Below are 19,963 nucleotides of genomic sequence, written 5' to 3'. Positions count from 1 at the left end.
CCAGTGACCTGACAGGTCCCAGGTCAGCCTGTGGAGGGCGCTGCAGTAAGCTCTACTCCTATGAGGGAATGTAACACAGAATTCCTCTCTGGAACAAAAGGACCTGTTAACCAGACAGCCACATGGGAAGCACCACAGAGGCTTTATTGTGCATGACTGCAAACTTTTTCTTTGTTTTTCTACCCCCCTCCGATGCTGACACTCTTATTCACCAACAACATCATGAATGGATTTTTAGCTGCAGAACTAATATAGCTTGCATTTTACATAATACTCTGGCTTTCTCTAAGAACCTTTACTTCAACAGACAGGAATAGTGATTTTATATTCACAATCAAAGATGTGTTGATGAGCTAAGATCTTGGGATATTAACAAAACAGCTGCAGGTCCACAATGATACTCTTAAAATGTAGTTTTCTGTCTAAAACTCCTGACAGTGCTTCTGTCTTGTTCGCAAGGGAAAGGGCTATAATTACATCTAGTTTGTCCACAGTGTCTGCCTTCTCCTATCAAAAAGAGAAAAAAAGCTTTTCCTCTCAATCCCCGAGGGGGCTATGACAGCCCCTATACCCCTAGTCCCGCCCACCCCCTCTGCCCTATCTCAGGCATTAACATGCAAAAAACAACAGAACACACGGAAAACCAAATCATGCCAAAATAAGGAATCCACAAACAGCTTTGGGGAATTAACAGTGGATGATGCGTCAGGCCCGTGCAGGCGTGCTAACCTGGCGAAGGGCTCAGACATAGTAAGGGATTAACAATGGAAACGTTGTGTTTGTGAACAGGTTGGGAAAGTTTTGGCCAACAAATGTTGTAGCGCTTTTCCTCCTTGCACGGATGCGGTTTCGGGAATCGACAACATGTAAGTGTTGATAACAGAGCAGCACTCTAGGCTACTCACTGAAAAATTTATCGTTTGATTAACATCGTTACAGTGCAGTTTGAAGCGTTGCCAACACTATCTACGTTTACGTTTTAAATAGTGATTGTTGCATGCTAGGTGTGGGAAAATGGACCACAACTCAACAAGGTGCCTAGAGCTGTAATATCCGTGGAGGGAAAATGCTTGTGTGAACTCTAACAAAGAACGACATGAACAATGGCAGAAAGAGAGAGGAAAAGTGCCGCTGTTTATCGCAGCGTCTCTTTCAAAAAGTTGGGTTCCTGGAGCACCAACAGGAGTGAAGACCAACAACACAAATCAGACGATTTGGAGGCAGCTGGTGTCGCCCTTCCCCCGGAGCCCAGCAAAGCAGAACAGCCCTTGGCGACGCGTAATGTCAGTGTGTCAAGAAAAGTTTCCAAAATCTCTGCCACCACCACTGCCGGCCTCCTGACCGCAGACCCAAAGAGAGGCTCCTCCACTCCTCACTCCTCTATTTCTCCATCCATCCGACAGCTCACTGAGAAGTTTAGCAGCAGCAGCAGCTCTGCAGAGACGCACAGAGCCTCACCGGGGGACTGTGGAGCTGTGACGCTGGGGAGAAGCACTCTTCCCCGGGAAAGTTGTTCCAGGCGAGACGGGTCTGCTTCTCGTAAATCTTTTCACGAGGACAGCAGTGGTGAATATTTCCACGTTAGTGATACCACTACTGCTGAGACATTGACAGACAATAAAGTGCAAAAGTTTCACTCAGACACTGACTCGGTGTCAGGCTCGGACTTGGAGAAGAAATGTGAGAAGGGGATTTTTTCACGTTTATCCACCGACAACAATTCTGGTAAGAGAGAATATTCACAGATCAATGCATGTCCCTCTGATCCCAGAAATACTTTGACTACAGATGAGGAAGATGATGTTGTTAGTAGAGGGGTTCCCTCACCCTGTAAATCTCACAAAAGCTATCTCTCTACACGTCACACTGAATTTATTCCTCTGCACTCTGACAAGTGGCCCAGTGTCACTAAAATTAGACAAATCTTTGATGAAGGACAAGGCAATGCTACGCAGCAGCACAATACTGACTCATATGAGAATTTAAAAGCAGCTGACAGAGGAAATCTACAGGAACTCAGCCCCAGTGAGAGTGTTTCTCTCTCAGATACAAGTGACAAACTCTCGCTTTGCAGCTCCACTAAAGAACTCTGTTGCCTGTCTTCGCATGGCAAATGTATAGGTGGAGCAAAAAGCAGAGAAAACAGCCCTGCTAAAGACACTCTTTGTCACAGTATGGACCTTAATCCCAAAGCTTACAACCAGCAGTACTCACACAAAGAGGAGGAGGCTGACTTAGAGATACAAACTTCTAATAATAACAACGTTTCTGGCAGAAATACTTTTCAAAGTAGCAGTCACAGTTGCACTAAGGGTAGTCACTACCAGGGGATTAACCCATCTCAATACAGATCTCATAGTCCCAGCCCTGAGGCAGAAGCTGCCCATAAGACCCATAGGACAACAGTGTTGACATCTGACCCCAGCCCTGACCTTCAACCCCCTGCTACTTCGTCTTGGAGTCAATCGGAAAGCTTGGACGCCTCCTCCTCTCTTCAGCGGTCCTCAGTGAGGGAGAGAAGGGATAGACAGGGGGTCGGGCTGCCCAGGGATAGTTTACATTCCTCACATAGCTCCTCTAGAGCGCTAGCCCCCACCTCCTCCTCCCCCTTTTCTGCTCCAACTCCAGATAAATCCATTACCTCCTCCTCCTCTACTGTAGCTCCTTCCACCAAGCTTAAAGCCCCAGCAAAATTAGCTGTCCCCCTCCGCTCCCGCTGGAGGTTCAGCTCTGGAGACGAAGACGAGGAGTACACCAGAAGAAGAAGAGTTGGAGGAGGCAGTTGGAATGTTCCTTCCGGCCCTGCTCCTTCCATCTCATACAAAGCAGGTGAAAAGTGTGGCACTGAGAGAGGAAGTAACTCTTTATCCCGCAGTAAAAATGGCTGGTGGGGTGCTAAGGGCATTGGCAAGTCTTCAGGCAGTGAAGAGGACAGCCCTGGTTCTTTAGGCCCCCACAGTCGAGAGGCAGTGCGACGACGCTCATTGAGAAAAAAAAAGAAGGTCAGTGGAGCTGCTGTTGCAACAGGCCGTGATGATCATGATGGCGAATCAGAAGACACTGACAGTGACACAGCCTTGACAATGGAGCACTTAGAGAGGCACCGCCAGCAAAACACATGTGGAGCTTCTGCAGGAACAGTATCTCGGAGCCACTCGGCAAGAGAACAGAAAAGTAACAGTAACAGAGCCAGGGTGCAGCAATGGGAGCGCATCTCCTCAACTGCGACGTCCACAACACTTCCTGGTGTATCTCGAGTGTCAAAGGTCAACATTCCCCCATTTGCTTCCAGTCCTGGTGGTTCGCATTGCAGCAGCCGATACTCCAGCACTGAGACACTGAAGGAGGAGGACCAGCCTGGCTCGGCCAACAGTGCAGCAAATATGTTTTTTAACACAGACAAAGAAGCAGGCCCCGCTAGCAGAGCTGCATCCTCTTCCATGCTGAGTAAAACTTACCATGGAAATGTAACGATGTATCGCTCCCCAAGCTTTGGCCATGGGGATAACTTCTCCCATCCCCCTGTATGGGTGCGCCCCAATACTGTGCCTACAGTCACCCCCTCTAGTAAACTTTCCAAAGGCGGCGTAGTATCAGCAGGGGTTAGGGATGGTGAGACCATCAATTTAAGAAGGACAACAGGTGGGGTAGATGATAATGATCAAAACCAAACATCCATGTCCAACCCTGATATCACCTTAGAAACAATGTCGCTTTTGAGCTTTTTGAAATCTGATCTGTCAGAGCTTAAGGTGCGGAAAAAGAGTGGAGATAAACCAGGGGTCGTTGAAGGGTCACCAGTTTACAGGATGGGTTCACGGACTCAAGGTGGGACCCTGCTACCTTCAGGTTGTCGGCCGACACTTAAAGACCTGACTGCTACCCTGCGGCGCGCCAAATCCTTCACTTATTCAGACAAACCCAAAGCAGCAGTAAGGTGTTGCTTGACAGGTGGCGCCACAAAAAGGAGCTCCTCTGAGCAGCAGCTTGATTTGGATGGAGAGGGTGATGGAGGGAGGGTGTCTGTGTCAGAAAGGGAAGTAGAAAGCGATGGGGGTGATTTTAGGGTTGGGAGAGGACGAAGAATGAGAGATTATGGATTTGGTGACGAGAGTGAGGAAGGGATGCCAACTCCATTGCAAGAGAAGTATGTGCAGGAAGCCAGACAGGTCATTCGAGATATCTGCCAGATGAGTACTAGAGAAGATGAAGATGATTTGGAGGATGAATCTTTCAAGTTCAAGAAAACAAATGAGGAGAAGGAGAAGGCAGGAGTGAGCATTAAGGATAAGGCTAGGACAGATCAAGAGACTGAGTTTAATAACACAAAAGACAGGGATAAACATGAGAGGGAGAGAGAGAACAGGGAGAGGGAGAGGAGTGAGAGGGATGGACAAAGTATGCAGTTGGAGACGCTAAACAGCAGGGGCACAGAGCACAGGGAGAAGGCAAAGAGACAGAGCAGAGAGACGGAGAGAGCCTTACCGAAGGGCAACTCAGAGGAAAGCATGTTCTACGACCGCTCTGTGGATGAACTTTCAGGCCATGAGTCCAGTTTAACAGATGAAGGGATTGTAACAGAGCCAGAGACAGGCCCGAGTGACCCTTCTGAGAGTTCATTCCTGGGGTCAGCAGGGGTTCATTTTGGGTCACGAATTGCTAGGGATGTGCTAGGGCAGCCTGTCACCTTATGGAAGCAATCGGCTCTACATGAGATGGATGGGTTAAAGCCGGAGACAGAAGAGATTGCGGAGAACAGCATGAAATGCACAAATAGTCCTAATGAAGAAGTCAGTGTATCTCCCTCCTTGGCTCATCCTGGCGGTATGGCTGAGAGTGACTGCATCATCGTGGATCTGAGCAGCAATGTTGGTATCAACAATGTTGACACTACTACTGAAGAGGTCACCACCAACTGTGCAGTGTTGCAGAGGTCAGCAGGCACTGCAGGAGGAGGTGGACTGGAAGCCCCTGCGACACCAAGTTCTGTCCGTCGAAGGCGCAAGTTCTCCCCTTCTGGTAATAACACAGGCTCTGATTCCAGTAATGGCAGTAATGCAGAGTCTGCAATAGCAGCTGTTGGTAATGGCGAGTCAACCACTTACCGCTCTCTCAGTGACCCAATGCCTCAGCGGCGCTGTTCAGTGTCAGAAGAAGGGAATAACAACTATTCCTCTGTAGACAGCAACCTGTTGGGATCCTTATCTGTCAAAGGAGGAGGAGGTGCTACAGAGGGGTCCGATTTGTCAGAATACAAGGGCAGTGTGGCCAGTGACTTGTCAGTTTACAGTGATGGCGGCATCCGGGATGAGGCTGTTCGTGACTACAGTGGGGTGATCAGGAGCATCGTAGCTGAGCCAGGTGCAATGGACAGACTGATGATAGATGATCATGGCAATGGCAAAGCTCCGAAGAAGAAGTCGTTGAGTGACCCCAGTCGCCGTAGTGATGCTCCTTTACTCTCCCAGAATGACCCTCAATTCAAAGGTCAGATCGGCAGCAGTCAGCCTATCGGTGAGCTAGATCAACCTGGTCAGATCCCACCTTCCAGCAGTGAGCCTATCCTGAGCGAGCAGAGAAAGGAACTGTGGGAGCCAGAAGTGGAGCCTGATTACACATTGCCAAATGTAAAAATAGTCAAGAAAGCTCGTTCCAAGTCAGAATGTACCCTCAAATCCGATAACCATGATAATGAAGAAGATGATGTTATAGACCAAGGGGCAGAGGAGGAGGAGGAGGAAGAAGTTCAGAAGTTTAACTTTAACCTGAAGCTGGCTGGGGTTTTGTCCCCTAGAATGGTTCGTAGGCCCACCAGAAAGCGTCCAAACAGGCCGACCCAGTTTTCCCCTCTTGAAGATCCATTTGAGCCCCCAGAAATGTGTTCAGAAGAGCAGGAGGATCACAGCTACCAAACCGACCTTACTCCTCCCCTTCCAACACTGCATTCTAAACCCAAAAGCAGACCCAAGCATGTCCGCCATGCCAGTGAACCCACCAGCTTTATCCCCATCTCCCCTCCTCCGCAACTCCAGCCACTGAAAGAAGTGGACTGCCGTGCTGCCCACCCAACTGAAGACCCTCAGACCTCGAGTAAGCCTCCAGGGGATGTGGCCCCATCACTGGAGGATGTTACCCATAAATATATTCTTGAACTGATCACTGTTGAGGGCCCAGGGCCTCTACCAGCGGCTAGGGATGGAGCAGACGGTTCGGTGTCTGCCTTAGAGGTGCCCAGCGACAACAGCACAAGTGGAATTACAGAAGCTGCTCCACAGAAGAAGAGCCAAGAGGACACTGCATCCACGGCTATCCCACAGAAGACCAAGCCCAGAGTGGTGAGTACATTTTAAACATTTTAATGCCATGTGTGAGTGTGTGCCAGGCTGGCGTGTCCAATGCTCTTTTGTTTTCTTTGAGTTCCGATGATTTATAGTTTTACATTTGGTTTGTGTTTGAATGACACTCAAAAAAAGGTGTAAGTGATGAGTGGTTGGCCTTTGTTCGATGTTTTAAATAAGGTGAGAATATAAGTATAGTGTAAAGTTAGATGTGTTTTGAGGTAATACAGTTGTCTTTAAACTGCCCATCATGTTGTCCTGCACAGTTATTCTTATAGTTTCATAGCTGCAACCAAGTGTGAATGTGTGTGTCTGCGTTTTTGTGAAGTGCTGTGAATAAGGACCCATATAATAAATTTCAGAGTGCATTTGGGAGCAGCACTACAATACAGAAGCCATTAAAAGCTGAACAGTTTAAACAAGCTTCAGAGGATGTTATTAGTTTGATTAAACAAATCGTAGACAAAGGGCATTTGGGAGTGTACCAAGGCCCGGTGTGGTTCTGTTTTCATCTATTTGCTTCATCCAGTATCGATTGTCTATTTGCCAGAATCATAGTCTTAGAGAGGGGTTTTAATAAGCAGTTTGTCTAAACAGAGTGTGTGTGGATGCGTCTGTGATGCTGTATTTACTCAATAGTGTCTAAACATTGGGACATTTCTTGCTTGTTATGTCATAGCAATTCAAATGTTAAATGATTGGGCTGGGACCAATAATCAATATCATCATAAATATACATAACAATTTTGAGCATGCATTTATGTTATTTAAACCACCACTGGGTAAAATATAACGTATATAACATACATTATGCTAGAAACGTTGTACAATTAAACTAAACTAACATCAAAACCTGAATAGAGTTAAATCCAAACACTCATAAGTACAAACATTAATGCAATTTAGCTATTACACTCATAGCCATACTCCGCAACCTTTACTCATAACACACCTCTTTGTGCGGCACACTCAGACGTTACCTCTACTGGAGGTCTTTTCCCGGAGTCAAAAATCATTATACTGACATGGGTGTGACTCTGAATAGGTGTGGAGAAAGTAAAAACAACATTGGGGTTATCATCTTGTCTGAGCTCAGGTGAAAAGGTTCCACTGCAGACACATCATCCAAGGCTATGCTTTCATTGTGTCATGACTGCTTTCTTTATCGCAACTCTATATTGCAGCCCTCTGCTCTGGTTGTGAGGCCAGCTGTTCCTGTAGATGATTTGTTACTGTGAAAGTAGTGTGGACCAACACATATGAAGGTTTAGCTTATTGCCATTGACTCTACATCCTCTTGCAAAGCTGCTCTGCTGCTCATTGATATTACTTCCATCTATTGCCTTGGTCTTCATTGTTTTACTCCTCAGGGCCATTGGCCTTCCTTGTTGCCGTAGTGACAGTAGCAGTTGCTGACAAGGGACCTCACCAGTACAGGAAATAGGTTTAGGGAAATGGGAAGTTGTTGTGGTTACTAAAGTGTTTGATGATGTCCAGAATTACCTGTGTGTGTGTGTGTGTGTGTGTGTGTGTGTGTGTGTGTGTGTGTGTGTGTGTGTGTGTGTGTGTGTGTGTGTGTGTGTGTGTGTGTGTGTGTGTGTGTGTGTGTGTGTGTGTGTGTGTGTGTGTGTGTGTGTGTGTGTGTGTGTGTGTGTGTGTGTGTGTGTGTGTGTGTGTGTGTGTGTGTGTGTGTGTGTGTGTGTGTGTGTGTGTGTGTGTGTGTGTGTGTGTGTGTGTGTGTGTTAAAATGGTTTCCTCCTCCTTCTTTCTCTGTGTGTGCGCGTGCGTGTGCATATTGTTTGTCTGGAATCTATCAATGGCTTGTTCAAACCCTGAGTTTTGCCAACATGCTGTGTTTAAAGCACTGGCCTGCAGCTCTGGTGAACAGGGAAGGTGTGTGTGTAATTTGGACTGAATGTAATGACAACTGTGCCAAGCTAAAATGGAGCGCAGACAAGTTGAAGGAAAGAAAGAAAGAAAGGGAATGAAAGAAAGAAAGAACAAGCTTTAACCTTCTGTCGTGACTGGATTTTTGCCCATTTCAACCACACCACAATGCCCACTTTCTTACAGAAAAATATCTCATTAATTGGATCTTTGTCTGTTTTATTGCTAATTTGCTATTCCTTTTTGACATTTTCTCCCTTGTTATCTGTCCACTAAGAGATAGAGACACTGAGATGCTTACTATAAGTATTTAACATTTTCAGCTTATACCCATCCTAATTTTTATATATTAGTTCCCCATAATTCCTCCTCAATGTCATCTTATTTTGCTCTTTGCTGTCTCTGTCTGTGTCTCCGGAACATTGCAGTGATGTGAGGTCATAACGTTTGTCTTGGTGTGAGGCAGGCTGCAGAGCCAAATGTCAGGTAGAGAGAGAGAGACAGACTAATGGGGGAGAAAAGAAGAGAGCTGGAAGGAAACACTTGCTGCTTTAAAAAAAAGAAAGTGATAGGATTAAAATAGAACTGAGGGTTGAAGAATGAAATGGTGGTGGAAGGCGGGGGAGTGAGGGAATGAGATGTAAGTGGATACGATGGTAGAAAATACATATTTTTAGTTCATCTGAATCTTAATGGCCATTTTTATTGTGAATCAATAAACCATAAGGCTTAAATTGACTCATCATGTTTGCTTCACTATACAAAATCATATAACTTGAATGTTGTTTTCCCAAATATTAGGGTCCTCACCCTGGATTATTTTTAACATTAGAAAAAGACATCTGTAAATGAGAATATGAGAATTTAGTTTTAAAATATTATTTTAACGGTATATATTTATAAATAATAGAGAGTTGACACCCCCACTGAAACATAAAACCTAAAGGAGTATTGGCTTTATTTATATTCTTGCATAGTTTTGTCCAAATTTATCATCTGCAGTTCGTCTAGTCATTGTCCCGATTATATTTAAACAAATGGTGCTGTAACAAAGTCTATTGTTTGGTAGAGAAATTCAAATATGACACGCATGTTGCCATTTTCTTGACAAATGAGTTTGTGTGTGTCTGTTCCCACTACTGTTGGCATAGTTTCCACTTTATCTGGCAGCAGGAATATAGCCTTTCTTTCCTTTCTCCACTGGTTGCTTAACAGTTACTTCATGAAAGAGGAATGTATTGTCATGTAATAAAAAATGGCCTAACGTGACCAACATTTGCACCTAACCATCAATATTATCAGAATGATTACAGATCTGGATCTGGCCAATTATTCAGAACAAATATTTGGTAGCTAGAAAATGATAGCCAGTCATATTAACATGTGTTTGTATTTACTTTAGTTGAATATCCTGACATGAACAATTGCCAGTTGTCGACTCACAGCACTTCTGTTTTAAAAATTGGTTTGCATAAAATAATTTCTCATATGTCATACATTACTGTTTGACGTGTAGAAGAGGTCGGTACAGGGTTAATGGGGATGCTAGCTGGAGTGCTAATGGGAGACAGAAGAAGACAGACAGGTTGGTTTTTTACAGTGATCTGCATGGATTAGGTCTAAAAGCACAGTGTTTATAGCTTCAGATTTATGACCGACTTTGTTTTTATCAGGCCACCCACATGGAATTAAATACCTCACCTCTTCTAGTTTTTTTTTCTTTCACTCCCCTCTTGCAACCCCAGTCCTCCCAATATGTAGTTGTGGCTCAGAGGAGTAGTAAAGGTGGAGATACTGAAGAAGTGAGCTTGTTTGCATTTGTCTTATTGATGTTTGATTACTTATTGTTAAAGCAGTTAAGTACTTTTTTTAGCATGTTCTTTGACAAAACAGTCATCAAGTTATCTGACACGTTATCGGAAACACAATAAGAGAAAAGAAGATTGACACCACATATTAATAAAGATGACTTTTGAAGTGACGATGAAGCAGTCGTGGCTCAGAACCTGTGATAAGGTTGGATGGCTGGTAGTTTCTTTAACTTTGGGATGGAGCGTCAGAGCACATGTATGGAATAACTGAGCACGCCTTTTTTCAGTTCCTGGCTTGAGTAGCTTAAGGAACACAGGGATAGAACAGACTGGACCAATTTCAATATGTTTATAAGTCCTTCAACTTTTGGGTACTAGAGCTCGGTGGATCAGTTTGAATTCTGGCTGCACGACTTTGTGCTTAGAAAAAGGGAATCTTAAAAAGAGTGGGTGAAAAGTCTGTAGGATGTTTGAGAATAAGAAGTACAAGCCTGGGTTTGTTTGATCTTTTTTGTATCTTTAATGTGGTGGTGGAAGGATCTGTCCAAATTACACCACCCTGCCCACCCCTTCCTGTCCAGATGCACTCTTCCTTTGACACTTGTTCTCCTGCAATAGCTTTCTACAATTAACCCAAAAAGATGGGTTTCAGCTGTTGTGTGACACCAAACATTGATGAAACACTATTGTCACATGTCCTTTCTTACACACAGACACATTTCATTGTTGTCCTCTCTGAGGCCAGCCGGAAGGAGGGATTGATTTCATTAACGGTCACCGATGTCCAACCCAGTCCCTTTTCTTATTAGATTGTATGCTCTTCAGTGGGTGTTTATTGTAACAGTTCCTGTATCCTGGTCTGCGAATAAAATGCAGTTTTCATTATGGTGGTGGGGGGGGGGGGCAGTACTGAGTCTGGACAGAACTGACCACATCCTGGCCCGGTCGCATCTCCTCGGTTCATACTGGGTTCGATGGGCAGAAACCCTCTCTCCCACATGATACGGAGCTTATACAATGTTCTTTTGAACACAGACTTAAAAGTAAAATTCAAAGGACAGGTTGCCCTCCCCGCACACACACACACACACACACACACACACACACACACACACACACACACACACACACACACACACGTACACACACACATGTAAAAGGATACAGTATAGTGCGGATGTTGGGGATTCTTTTTTTAACATGCAAAAGTCAACCTAGATTTAGTGACGTCCAAAAAGTGAGGGCCGCTGTGAGAGGTAAAGGTGAAGCAGAGATGAAAGGATAAGGATGTGGTTTGCTCCGGTTGGAGATCTCCATGACTCAGCAGATGAGAGGGAAGAGGTGGGATGAATCAGGGGATCAAAAGACCAGACTGCAGATATCTGGGTGCTTCAATGACACACAGGCAGCCTCTGATGTTAGGCATTTTGAGATTAATTTTAATAGTGGGGGCAGGAAACTACCCGGAACGTTGTCCTGAAGAAATGCATCCTTTGTACTGTTAGCATTAGCATGGTGTGAGTCTGTTTAAAAACAGATGATGGCATTTATAAATATCTTACTGGTTGAGTAGATAGAAAAAAACAAGAATTTAGTTTTTACTATGTTTGCTATGGTTTTTGTTTCTAAGGTCCTAAGAGAGCCGAGTACTTTGTGAAGAAAACATCCCCTACCTCCAGACATCTTGTCCTCTTCTCATACACACAGCAACATGTTTTTTCTGTCTCTCTGTGCAACTCAAGCATAATATTGCTTTTGGGACCAGCACAACAAAAATGTTTTGTGTTCCTTTTAGTAAGACTGAGTGTGTGTGGGGGGGGGGGGGGGGGGATGATTTAATAATAGACCTATTTGGTTGGACGTTGGAGAGCAATTTCAGAGAAGTTATTTTTGATAGATAACTAGCCAACTGTGTGTAACAGCAGGTTGGTTGCACTTCATATTTGTCCCGCCAGCGGAAATCAGAAGCTCCCTTCTCCTGAAGATCAAAGTATAATGCTCTCAACTCCTTATCTCTCTAGAGTCCATCCACCTATCTTTTTCCATCACCTTTACTTCTTTTAATGGTAACTAAGGTTAAATCCTTGGCCTAGCTAGTCTACCGATAATCTCAACTGACCTTCAGTGTCGAACAAGTCACATAAGGGTCCTTCAATGTTCACAGAGTAAAGAAACAACCTGTGGGAAAACTGCTTAATGTCCTTGCTCTTGGTTGGCTTTGAAAACCTTTAATGGTCTCTTTTTAAATCTCTTCTTTTTGATGTCTTTTGCCTTGCCAGTGTAAAGAAAGGACTGTTTAAACCTGTGAAGAGTGGCAAGTTAGGCTCTTCTCTCTTCTTCTGCTTTTTTGTTATCTTCATTGCTTGTCCCAGTTGCTCCCATCCTGACTCTCTTTCTAACTCTCTCAGTCTGTGTGGATCCACCCAATGTAATTACAGAGCAGTTTGCTTATGTAAGGAAAGCCTTCTCTGAAACAGCACTTTCTAGCAGAGCTGCTATTTCAGCTTTTTTTTGTGCACAGGCAGATTTCTACATACTAAAGTGTGTGTGTGTGTGTGTGTGTGTGTGTGTGTGTGTGTGTGTGTGTGTGTGTGTGTGTGTGTGTGTGTGTGTGTGTGTGTGTGTGTGTGTGTGTGTGTGTGTGTGTGTGTGTGTGTGTGTGTGTGTGTGTGTGTGTGTGTGTGTGTGTGTGTGTGTGTGTGTGTGTGTGTGTGTGTGTGTGTGTGTGTGTGTGTGTGTGTGTGTGTGTGTGTGTGTGTGTGTGTGTGTGTGTGTGTGTCATAAATAATGGATGATGAATAATGCTCACACATGGTTGTTACACTGCTATGAAAACAGGGTCATGTGTTAAATATTGTTTGTGTGTGAGCCATATATACTGTACGGTATATCTTTTGCAGGGCTCCTCTCTGTCATGTTAGACTTCACTGTAGTTTTCTCTCCGAGTCATACATCTGCAGCCCACGTGTCCACAAAGATGTCTGATGTGAGACTTTTAGTTTATTGATGATTCACCTAATGCAGCGTTGCACTGTTGGCTGCCATGTACTCGGTAGCATTACCTAGGTTTACATAACATCTGGTGCTAATTGAAAAGCACTGAAAAATGCAACAAGAACATTACATGCCACAAAAAAGTCAATTACAGATACTTATAAAGAAGTTGAGGGATAGCATCTAACAGATCAGGTTTATTATTGTCTCCTCAGCATGTAATTTAATAGTCTGATGAATGGCAACATTATGTTTGTGCACAGTAAAGAGAAAGTTAGAAATAACCATTTAAATGCATTATTGTCATCATACCCCAGTGTACATTACACCTTCCAGGGAGCAGGTCAAAGTCTCCCTTTGTAGTTTTCTTTTGCTAACTTTTTTTTAGTTTGTTGTGCTAGCCCAATGATGTGTCATAAGATAATTAGGGCTGTCAATGTTAACTCTTTAAAATCTCAAAATTAATTTGGAAACTTTAACGGGTAAAAGAAAATATGAAAAAAAATTCATCACATTACCAAGTTTGACCCCGACTGCCCCCAGTGTTTCCAGTGTGGATTCTTACTTTGGATTACATGGCAGGACATGTCTTACTTTATTTAAACATCTCAGCATAGTTTGGTGATTTCTGGAATGTAATTGGCATGAAGTCCGACTAATCTTTCTGATACTAAAGTATCAACAAAGCCGCCGTCACGGAGAGCCCCTCTGTATAAAGTGTGCTACACATATGCTGGTATGGTGTTCTACATATTACGAGCACGATATGACTGGTGACTTTGTCCGATATCTTCCACTTCTGTGCAACTTTAAGAAACTGGCTAGCGCATGCTTCAACAAAATGCCTTTACTCTGTTGTCAACACACCTAAAGCAAACGGGTGTATTTGTTTGATCTCCCCCCAATAGTAAAGTACATACTAGTATTTTTAACTTGTGATTAATCATTTAGTGAATTATTTATTAGCTGTTATTGGTTTCATATTTTTCTTGATTTTTAAATCAACCAAACTCTTGCTGATTTGTACTCATCAGAAAAATAACACATAGTTATTAAAGATATCACTTTGTGCTCTTGAAATAAATTAATACCATTTTTTGCAGTTCTTCGATTTAATAGATTACACACTTAATTGCTTAGTCTAAAAAAATGTCTTGTTGCTGCCAGCATGTTGCGGCATCCATAGTGTTACAGTACTTAGTCACCAGTTATGATATTAATGCAAGGTCATGAGCCTGATTAAGGCTCTTTTTTTATCCCACACCTGTCAGTGATGGTGCAAAATGATAATAGTTCTTGTCTGAAATCCTTACTGAAAAGCTCATTGTAGAGAAGACAATTGAGTGTTTATTGTATTGCAAATATGTGACAGGGGGAGAGATTTTGGACACAGCGAGATTCAGCTTGTTAGACCCGAAGGCTTTTTGGTTACTAGTTTCCCAAAAACGACTCATTATCAAAGCTCACTTTGACGACCATTTAGTATAACTGTTTGACATAGATATACAGTATAGAAAAATAGATTATTATTCAGTATTATTCAAACACCATAACACTGTCATAGGCACACTCAGTAAAGAGTGGACAGTCTGTAGTCACAATATAATGCATGCCTATGTTAGTATCATTTTGTGTATGCGCATATCTCTTTGGGGCTGACATGTTTCCTGTGTCTCCCCAAGTCAAGCTCACAATGGTACAACTGTGTCACCAGTGCAACGTGTAGCATAGTTTACAGCGTGGTCGCACACACACACGTCACACTCACACTCACACACACACACACACACACACACACACACACACACACACACACACACACACACACACACACACACACACACACACACACACACACACACACTCTGATACAGGGTTTAGGCCTTGGTGTGGGTTGCCCGGACCGTTGAGTCTTATTTGCTCGCTTGTCTTTTGTCACCCAGAGAAAACATGACAGTAGAAACACTTGGCCTCTTCCTCCTTTCTCCGTATCTGTCCTCGTCTTTTTCTCCCCCTGACCTTCGTCTGTCTTATGGCATCAGTTCGCCGGTTTGGATCATGCTCTAGCTGCCAGTTGAGGAAATCTATCCAGAATGGGAATGGGAGAAGCTCCAAGTGTCGGAGCGTTGTTCCGGAGTGGCTACTGGGATCTCGGATTAAGGCGCAGGGAGAGGAGGAAGTTGACTGGAGAAGGGAGACGGGAGCAGCTCAGGCCAAAGATGCCTCACAGGCAGGTGGTGTTTGTCCTTTGTGTGTGTGTACGCGATGCAGTTTAAATGGTGTTGGTTTGAGTCAAATGAAACTTTCTCGATATGTTGAAAGAATGACTAAGGTGGTCCCAGTTAGGTAACGTCATGATGGGTTGTTTTATTATGGATTAAGGTGTGGGAGTGATTGTGTTGAATCAGAGAAAGATAAGTCCTGTAATGTTTAGCTCAATGCTGCTGTCCTCATGTCTTGTTAGTGAAATCTCCTCTATTATTTGGATTTCATCGACACGTACCCCATGGTGTCATTACTTCAGCCAAGCCACGTAGATGACATAACTGTATTTTCACTGGTTCAGATCGGGTTTTCGCAGAATTTCAGAGTTTCCTGTTCAATCAATGATTCAATACATTTGTCAAAAGTTACATTTTCATATAGTGACTTTTACATGTCTTCATTTGACATGGATATGGATTTGACATCAGTGAAGATTAAACAAAACCACTTTTCACTGCTTGTATTTCTTATATATTTAATCCTCAAAAATGATGTATTCCCTGTAATTAGAGTAATGATACATATAGTTTAGCCCATCTTTTGTTTTATATCAATGGTTGGGGAGTGCTAGGATAGCCACATTGTATCACTTTGGCATTTAGAAATGATTTATTTTGAGTTTAAACATTTACATGGGATTCATTCTTTTATTTATTAAACTATAGTTAACATAGATCATTATTGTTCCTACTTGATCACAATGCACGTTTGTCTAACTTATTGTATACTATCATCTTTAATAATTTCGCCGTACGTTGTCATTTGATAATATAATGTGTTTTACCCATCAACATAACTCTAGTCATTGTTTTTAAATTCATTAAAGTCCAAAAGAGTGACATGTTTCCATTCCCTGCCCCCCCCCCCCACAGGGGAGCATTGAGATCACTGTGGCCCCTCACGATATACTTGACTAAAACATTTAGTCCCAAATGAGTTTTCACTAAACTGTGAGTCAGCCTGAAAATATGTTGACCTTACCTCAACCGAGAGAACTTTGGTGTGTGTGTGTGTGTGTGTGTGTGTGTGTGTGTGTGTGTGTGTGTGTGTGTGTGTGTGTGGTTGTGTGTGTGTGTGTGTGTGTGTGTGTGTGTGTGTGTGTGTGTGTGTGTGTGTGTGTGTGTGTGTGTGTGTGTGTGTGTGTGTGTGTGTGTGTGTGTGTGTGTGTGTGTGTGTGTGTGTGTGTGTGTGTGTGTGTGTGTGTGTGTGTGTGTGTGTGTGTGTGTGTGTGTGTGTGTGTGTGTGTGTGTGTGTGTGTGTGTGTGTGTGTGTGTGTGTGTGTGTGTGTGTGAAGTGGCTTCAAGCTCGCTCTCTCCCTTCGTGTGTTTTACTTGTTCTGTCCCTGTCTCTCCCTGACCTTACATTCACTTTCCAAGAAATAGATCTATAAGTTAGGCTAATGGAACGTTTTTAATTGCGCTTATGAACATAATGCTGTGATGTTCAGTGTTGGGACTAACGCATTACAAAGTAACGCAACTACTTATTGCTGTAACTAATAGCATTACTAGTTGCCTATTCCCTTTAAGTAACGTCGTTATAGTTACTGTGATTTAAATGGGTGCGTTATTGCGTTACATTATGTGATGGAACTGAACCGAATCTCCCTGCGGATGTAACAGGCGAATACAGCGATGTCCTCTCACAGCACCATGGAAAAGTGAAATTAACCAGAGAGGAGTGATGATTGGTTAACGCGGGGTAACATTTCAGGGTAAGCCAATCAGAGACAGAGTTGGGCGGGTCTTGCCTTATGGGGAAAATACACACACGAACACTTGCTAATGCTAACACACACACACACACACACACACACACACACACACACACGGCAACGCCCAATACCAGCACACACACACACACGATGGCAGATGCAAGTATCAGCGAGAGCAGCAGCGCATTTATAACTTGGAGATATAACCACTATTTTCAATTTGTGGGGATAAAGGACGCAAAAAATATTACGGTCAAATGTAAACTGTGTCCACATCGAATAACAGCAATGCCAATCTCCTGAAGCACCTAACTAATGTACATGGGGCTATAAAACTAGTCGCCAAAGACCCCACCGTCTCAACCAACGGCAGTGACCCAGATGGAGCAACACCACCTAAACAACCAAAAAACGATTCTTTTAAATCGCCACATGTCACCCAGAGTCAACTAAATAGATTGCCAGGTATGTTGTTGAGGACATGCTGCCCATCGCAACGGTCGAGTCTGTTGCCTTCAGAGAACTAGTCTGCAAAAAACAACACAAAACCTTGTATTTGTATTGTTATTATTTTTTAAAGTAAAGTAACTTGTTACTAGTTACTTTTATAATGTAGTAACTAATAAAGTAACTAGTTACTTTGAGAGCAGTAACTATAACTATTACTAGTTACTTTTTTTAAGTAACTTGCCCAACACTGGTGAAGTTTTTTTTGGCTTCTGATCCATTAAAGCAAAAACACTGTGATGATTCCTTTTGGGTTTACTTATAGGCAAGGTTAGAGAAACATATTTGTCTAAAATAAATATGAACTACTGTTTAATCAGTGTGTGTGACCTAAACTGTTGGTTTGAGTATGAGAGAATATGTGATAAGAAGCCATTACATTTCACTTGAGTCACAATGTAACACATATCAGTTTCTGCGATTATTGTGCACTGTTGAGTGTGTGTCAGTGTGACTGTAAAAGGTTTGTTTAAATGTGTTATTTTACTCATAACCATAATTAGGGTTTATTTCCTGGAAAACATTGGATTAAATTGTACTATTTTGCTAAATACTTTTATCTAAATATATCTTTTAAACTTTTACTTTTGTACAGATTAAACAAAAAAGCTATAATGGTAATTAGTGGGTTTTGAATGTGCCAAAAGGTGGATGTTCTTAGCCAGGATATCCCTTTCCCCTTGCTTTCAGTCATTGCTATGCTAAGCTAACTTGCTGCTTAGTGTAGCCTGCAGACATGACGTACATCTGGTTGGTTGGACCGCCCCCAACTAATAGACGAATGAAAAAGGCATTTTCGATTCAAGTCATCGTGAGTGATGGAGTTGTAGAAACATCTGCACTGTGTGTCAGAATGTAATTTTGGCATGGAGACTGCTGTTAATTAGAAATACTTGAACTTGCCCCAACAGTATTTAAACATTTCCGGTGCTGGAGGCCACAGTCACTGCTTATGTAACTGATCTCGGTTGGATTGTTAATGTGTGTGTATAAATGTTTGTGTGTGTGTGTGTTTGCATCTTTGTGTTTGCTGACCTGCTGTCCCTTGGCTGTCTCTTGCCAGAAATAACAGCGGTAATCACTATGGCAATGATGATGTTTAATGATGATGACTGCCATTTATCTGGAGATTGGAGGTATGAGTTTGTGTGTGTGTGTGTCGTGTGTTTCTAAAGGTATGTTTGAAGGGCTCACACGAAGCTCCCGTCACAAAGTGACAGCTGGGGGGTTGTGGGTAATTGGTTCAGTCTTTTCTAAAACAATGTAGTCCTTCTTCACCCCTCAATAGGCTTCTTATATTCAACTAGGCCTTGATTTTCTTGCTCCTTCAAACATTTTATTCACCAGTTGGCATTTCAATTGTGTGTTTCTTAAATCTTCTTTTGAAAGGAGAAGAGAAAGTATTTGAGGTTGTGCAAAGGTTTATGGATGATTGTTTGACTAGGACTAAATATTGGTAATGGAGCTCCAGTGTAATAAAAACAGCAGAATGATTGCCATATAGGGACCCAAACATGCCTTTGGTAAATGCTATGGTCCAAACCAATAGTCCAACAATCATGGATGGAATGGCAACAGAAAACAGTGGGTGGGACACCTTTCACACACTCATTATAGAAGCCATTGTCATTTTGTTGCAGTACTTTCACGTCATATGGGTAACATGTCTGTTGTGTTATTGAGAACTTACAAGGTTGTGAATGAAGGCTGAGCAGACAGAACCATGGCGATAAGAAGAAGGCAAGTTTCTAAATATAATTCTCTATCTGACCTTGACGTTTCAAATCATTGGCTTGGCTTTGGAAGGAGTGGTGCGTCGTGGTGCTTATTTTCTTTTCAAAATCATTTGTTTTGCACCCGTTTACTTTTGTAACCTGTTACGTTTTTATCCCAGGTTATTATCACACAAACGTAACATTTGTCTCTTTTCTGAATATTACATTTTTAAATAATTTGACCCCGTGTGTACATTTTAATCAGCCTAATAATAAAACGAGCAGTTAAGATATCTTGTTAGTCCTGCTACCATCAGGGTTCATGTTGCAGCAGCATAATCCGTCTAAGTTGAAAACCATCCAAAACCCAGCCTGTTATCCATGTCACTCTCTGCTTTCTAATAAAGCGAAACTGCCATGAAGATAATAAATGGCTTCAGCTCTGCACTCCGTCATACAGACAGAACAACCTATTTTTCTATTTTTAAAACATGCAGTATTGGCTTTTAATTTGAAAAATGTGTGCAGAGGTGAAAACAACATGGGTCCTGCCTTTTAAGGAGCTGTTTCGTCTGTGTTATCCTTTCTTGCAAGAACCATAATTGTCTTCATTGAGAGGGCAGGGCAGGAAGTGGGTTTGAAAGAGGCATTTTTGACCATCACACACACACACACACACACACACACACACACACACACACACACACACACACACACACACACACGTACACA

At 42.8% G+C, this 19,963-nt stretch overlaps 1 protein-coding gene across 1 annotated transcript in view; it reads left to right on the top strand.

Moving 5' to 3' along the window:
• The first annotated feature begins 600 nt into the window (after window positions 1-600).
• arhgef17 (Rho guanine nucleotide exchange factor (GEF) 17) overlaps window positions 601-19,963 on the top strand; it is a 57,357-nt gene continuing 37,994 nt past the window's right edge. The window contains exon 1 of the mRNA XM_079679523.1: window positions 601-6,335. Within this exon, the coding sequence (XP_079535649.1) occupies window positions 1,104-6,335 (5,232 nt within the window). The 5' untranslated portion in view covers window positions 601-1,103. The remainder of the gene's footprint in view (window positions 6,336-19,963) is intronic.

Source organism: Notothenia rossii, assembly GCF_949606895.1.
Source record: "Notothenia rossii genome assembly, chromosome: 4".
Lineage (NCBI taxonomy): Eukaryota > Metazoa > Chordata > Actinopteri > Perciformes > Nototheniidae > Notothenia > Notothenia rossii.
This window is presented reverse-complemented; position numbering and strand designations above follow the sequence as displayed.